Here is a 5,489-nt window from a genome sequence, read left to right as displayed (position 1 = left end):
CAGGTGATCTGCCAGCCTTGGCCTCCCAAAGTGCTGAGATGACAGGCGTGAGCCACCGCGCCTGGCCAGTCTGAGGCCTATCTACTGAGAGGACCCGAGTCTCAGCTCCTAGTCGCACTGTACCCACTGGCTGACCCCAAACCACTCACCCAGCTCCTCCACATCCTCCTCCCACACCTGGAAGAACCAAGATGCGGTGGGGCAGAGTGCCCAAAGTAAGAGATTGAATTCACGTTTTTCAGAGATTTTATTAAGAATAAGGCATATGACAGTCACCCTAAAGCACAGGACTCTACTTCTGTGGGTGAATGAGTACACTCTGAAAAGCACTGGATTCAAAAGCGCAGCCAACAGAGAATTTGGAGCAGGGCCCTCTACCCTGACCACAGGGTGCCTGCCAGGCGGTTTTGAAGCCCTGCATGTCCCCCATTCAAGGCTGGCGTGTCCTGGAAAAGGTGCTTGGAGACCTCCCTCCCTGCACTGAGAAGTACCCCTCTCCCTCTAGGCCTCCCCGCTCTCTCCACCAGGGAGGACTCCATCCTGCTGCTTATATGGGGAAGGGCTACCCCACTTTGGCCCTAGACTAGTCCCCCAAGCTGCAGGGTGCGGTGGCTGGGCTGAGGTGCAGAGCCTCTGACAGCACAGCCCATTGCGCGCTGGCCGAGTTCCAGAGCAGGGGGAGGTCCCCACCAGCAGCTCTGCGTCCTGGATCTGTCCACACTTGGGGTGTGGCAGGAGCTCCACCTAGGGACCTTGAGTGTCCTCTTCAACACTCCCTCTCTCCCAGTGGGGATTCGTGCAGCAGAGGAGAGATATAGTCCTTTCCCTTCTTGGTCACCCAGACATTCCAGCAGCTGCGGGGTGTGGGGGTGGGAGGCTTCCCTAGGGCTGGGTGGGCTCTCAAGCCAAACCCAGGGAGGGTGGGGCCTCTCCTGGGCCTGAGGCTGAGGAGTTTTGGGCAGGGGCCAAGAGCAGGCCAATGACTTTAGCTCCTAGTCTCATTCTGCTGCACGGAGGGTTCTGTGCAGGCGGGTGGAGGGAAGTTTCCATTATTTTCAGGAGGGCAAGGGGGGAATTTCTGTGAAAACTAGAACCCTGCATCTGCCATGGGTTCTCCCCCAGCTTGCCCCAGGCACCTCCAGCACCTCAGCTGAGAGTCAGTGAGTCAGCTGTTCCAGACTCAGAACTTTTCATCTAGGGGATCTCCAGGCCCCCACAAACAACCATCGTTATCTGTGGTTGCTAGGAGAGGGATGGGAGTTGGGTGGCACTGATGGGGTCACTTCGGGAGAGGCAGGTAGGCCACTGGAAGATCCCTGGGGCCAGAGTGTGGTGGGGCCCCAGCTGGACACCCTGGAGGCCCAGGAGGGAAGGGGGAAGGGGGCTATTGCTACAGAGCTGCGGGGAGGCCAGGCAAAGGGAGCTATGGCTTTTAGTGGGTAGGTGGGCAGATAAAGTACTTTACCATCTCTGCAGAAGAATTGACCTAAGAAAGTCACCCTGTTCACCCCAAAAGTGTGGTTGTGGGAGATGAGGGTGTGTGGGCTCCTCTGGAAAGAGGCTCTTGCCCTCCTTCCCACGGTCCTCTGGGCACCTCTGAGAGAAGAGTGAGGCCCTCACGCACAGACAGGTTCAGAAAGAATAGGGGTGCAGTGAGTTACATATACTTGAGGGGGGACAGAGATGGCACAGGCACAACCACAGGACTGGTGGAGGGTAGAGGTGGAGGCAGGCAGAGCAAGGACCCCAGGCCACTTTCTTGGCCCATGTTAAACTGGAGAGCACTGTCCCAAGGGTGCCCCAACCTCAGCCATCTGGATCCCAGGAGCTGGAGACCCACAGACCAGGCCTGGTTATTGCTCAGTGGTCTGGGCAGTCCCGGGTGGGCTCAGCTGGGAGGGCTGCACACTGACTGGCTGAGTGTGCTCTCGCTCACTGGTCCCTACTTCTTGCCAATTTCTCCTCCCTATAACAAATGGAAGGAAAGGGGGTGTGATCGGGGATTCCCCCATCTTCATGGGGCCGTGTTGGGAGAAGAGCTTGTAACCCTAGAGCTTGACTCTGCTCACCTCCCAGACCCCTGGGTAACACGGAATGTGTGGCGTCAAGGTCAGGACCTGTCAGGAAAGGGGTGTCTGTGAAGGAGGTAAAGGCCTCTCCCTGCCCCATGTCCTCCCCTCGAAGCCCCTGGAAGACCTCACAGGCACTTAGGACTTGATGCAGGACCCACACATGAGGGATGGCATGGGGCTCCAGGGGTGTGCTTCCTTCTAGGCTGGGCTGGGGGTGGGGGCAACAGGCTGCGCTGAACTGCCCCTCCCGCCTTTGGTGGTGGCTGGGGAGCTTAGGAGAAAGGGCTAGGAGGTGGGGCGTTCTCCTTTCCACCATTCGACATGGAGAACTGCGCATCCCACCACTGCCAGATTCCGACAGGTTCAGGGGCATCTCCAGAGGGCGTCCCGGCTGGGGACTCACCTGTGCTCCCACCATGCCCCCCAGCAAACCCAAACCCAAACTTCTATCAGTAGCTGCCACTTCCAAGAAGCCAGGCCCTTCTTTTTTCCTTTTTTTGAGACGGAGTTTTGCTCTTGTCGCCCAGGCTGTAGTGCCATGGCGCGATCTCGGCTCACTGCAACCTCCACCTCCCAGGTTCCAGCGATTCTCCTGCCTCGACTTCCCAAGTAGCTGGGATTACAGGCACGCACCACCACGCCCGGCTTTTTGTATGTTTAGTAGAGACGGGGTTTCACCAAGTTGGCCAGGTTGGTCTCGAACTGGTGACCTCCGGGGATCCCCCCCGTCTCAGCCTCCCAAGGTGCTGGGATTACAGGCGTGAGCCACCGTGCCCGGCCAAGGCCTTCCTTCTTCTTGCCTCTGGGTGCAGCCAGCTGATTAGGAAGCCGAGCAAAATTAGCACCAATAAACAGGACTAGGAAAACCTGGGGCTACCCCCGAGGGGAAGACAGTTCCTGCCTTCCGGAAGCCTGGCCCGGAGCTTGCCTTTCCATCACCTCCCTTCCCCAGCGCAGCTCCCAGTCCCCGCGTACCCAGCGTGGCGGACTCGGGAAGAGCTGCGCTGGAGACAGCTCTAGACCAAGTCCGGCCACTTGGCCGCTTCTGTAATCCTCTCCCAGGGCCCGCGGATGCGACCTTCCAGAAGTTCAACTTCCAGCATGCGCATCTTCCCCACCAGGGGCTCTGGGAAGACGCATCTTCTAAAGTGTTCCGTGCTCGCCTGCAAGGACCTGTCGGCAGGTTCGGGGTGGGGGTAAAAGTACAGCCCCGAGCCCGAGCCTCTCCTGAGAGGAAAGAGGCTGGGCGGGAAGGGCGTCGGCGCGTGGGTGGGGAGGCCGGGGGTACCGCTGTCACTCTGCGTGCCTCTCGCAGGCCAGCTCGGCCCTCCCACCCCACCACCGACTGTCGGCTTTCCCGGGGTCGGGCGTGGCCCCCGCCCCTCCCGTCTCGCCGGCGGGCGGGACCGGGTCAGGATCCGGACAGCTAGGCCTCCCCGGAAAGAAGGTGCCGCCGCTCGGCCCCGCGGAGGCATCTCGCGGGAGGAGAGCGCTGGAAGCTTTGGAAACGTCGGGAAGTACAAAAGGCTGGCGGTTCGAGGGGTGGGGGAGCCGGGGCCGTCGCGACTCGCTTCCTGGAGGAGGGACGGCCGCCCTCGGCCCCCGGGACCTGTCTGCGCGGCCCGAGCTGCGTCCCTGGCCGACCCTCCCCGTGCGCCCCGCGTCACCCCGGGCCTACTCCGGGTCCCCGGGCGCGCAAGGCGCTGGATGCTGCGGGCCGGCTAGGTCCGGGGGCTCCTGGGGAGGCGGCTGGCGCGGGCTGCGACCGGTGGGCCGCAGCGGCCTCCGGGCGTAGAGGAAGAGCGCGGGGTCGGGCATGGGTTCGGTGTCGTCCAGGGCACAGGCCCCGCGGTCCCAGGCGGCCCAGTCCCGGCCGGGGCCCTTGGCGGCGGCCTCGTGGGCGGCGGGCGGGCGGCGGGCCCGCGGTGCGCGGCGGCGGGGCCGGGGTTCGGCGGCAGCGGCGCCGCCCGGGCCCGGGCGCGGGGCCTGCAATCTCTGGCGCGCCGCGTGCAGCTGGCAGGAGAGGTAGGCGGCCGCCTCGGTGTGCTTCTGCAGCTCGGTGCCCAGCACGGTGGCGCGGTGGCTGCGGCGGCGCAGCTCCTCCAGAAAGCGGCGTTCCTCGGTGCGGAGGCTGCAGCGCAGCGCGGACACCAGCGCCTCGCGCTGCGCCACCTCCCGCCGCAGCTCCGCGTTGGCTGCGGCCCGCGCCTCCAGCTGCGACTCCAGGGCGCGGCACTTGCTCTCCAACTCCCGGGATGCCGCCTCTGGAACGGGGCAGAGGCCAGAGGTTACAGTCGCCGCCGGGATTGGAACAGAACCTGCACGGCTCAGCGCTCCGTGCAACAAAGCGCCCAGGCCCGGCGCGGGGGCTCACTCCTGGTATCCCAGCATTTGGGAGGCCGAGGTGGGCAGATCACTTGAGGTCAGGAGTTCGAGACCAGCTTGGTCAGCATGGCGCAACCGCGTCTCTACTAAAAATATAACACTGAGGCCAGGCGCGGAGGCTCACTCCTGTAATCCCAGCATTTGGGAAGCTGAATTGGTCAGATCAGTTGAGATCAGGAGTTTGAGACCAGCCTGGCCAACATGGTGAAACCCCATTTCTACTATAAATACAAAAGTTAGCCGGGCATTGTGGTGGGTGCCTGTAATCCCAACTACTCGGAGGCTGAGGCAGGAGGATCGCTTGCATCTAGGAGGCTGAGGTTGCAGTGAGCTGAGATCACGCCATTGCACTCCAGCCTGGGTGACAAAGCGAGACTCCCTCTCAAAAAACAAAAACAACCAAAACAAGCCCCACTCCTCCCCACGCCCTCCAGTTACTCGTCCTACCGAGCTCCCTCTCCTTGCCCACTGGGGCTGCAGTGGCCTTCCTCGTTCCGCCCTTGCACCTATCCTATCCTCTGCTTGGCTTCTCCTCTCATTCTTCAGGTTTCAGCTTAAGTGCAAACCCCTTCCTGGCCCTTTATGCATTCCACAGATAGTTCATGGACCCCTGACCGCATGCAGTGTGTTAGATATTGGAGGTAGCGCACATAATAAAACGATCTCTGTGAAGCTTACAGCATAGTGGGAGAGGCATAGTAAATAATCACAAATAAATGTGAGCTTGCAACTGTGACATGTGGAAAGTCTGCTGTGACTGTAACTGGAGAATGTGACCTCGAGAGGGAAGTCTTCCCAGCAGAAGAGACTGGAGCTAAGATCTAAGTTATATATATAGATAAACAGGAATTAAGTAGTAAAGACAGGAGAGAAGGGTGCTCCAGACAGAGGAAACAGCTTGTGTAAAAACCCAGTGGCGGGCCGGGCGCGGTGGCTCAAGCCTGTAATCCCAGCACTTTGGGAGGCCGAGGCGGGTGGATCACAAGGTCAAGAGATCGAGACCATCCTGGTCAACATGGTGAAACCCCGTCT

The 5,489-nt window shown here is 61.0% G+C and overlaps 1 protein-coding gene across 1 annotated transcript in view; it reads right to left on the bottom strand.

Moving 5' to 3' along the window:
- Window positions 1-228: 228 nt before the first annotated feature.
- CCDC92B (coiled-coil domain containing 92B) overlaps window positions 229-5,489 on the bottom strand; it is a 27,683-nt gene continuing 22,422 nt past the window's right edge. Inside the window, exon 4 of the mRNA XM_017541618.2 lies at window positions 229-4,336. Coding sequence (XP_017397107.2) covers window positions 3,747-4,336 — 590 coding nt within the window. The 3' untranslated portion in view covers window positions 229-3,746. The remainder of the gene's footprint in view (window positions 4,337-5,489) is intronic.

The sequence above is a fragment of the Cebus imitator genome, unplaced genomic scaffold (genome assembly GCF_001604975.1).
Source record: "Cebus imitator isolate Cc_AM_T3 unplaced genomic scaffold, Cebus_imitator-1.0 Scaffold136, whole genome shotgun sequence".
In the NCBI taxonomy this organism is placed as follows: Eukaryota; Metazoa; Chordata; class Mammalia; order Primates; family Cebidae; genus Cebus; species Cebus imitator.
This window is presented reverse-complemented; position numbering and strand designations above follow the sequence as displayed.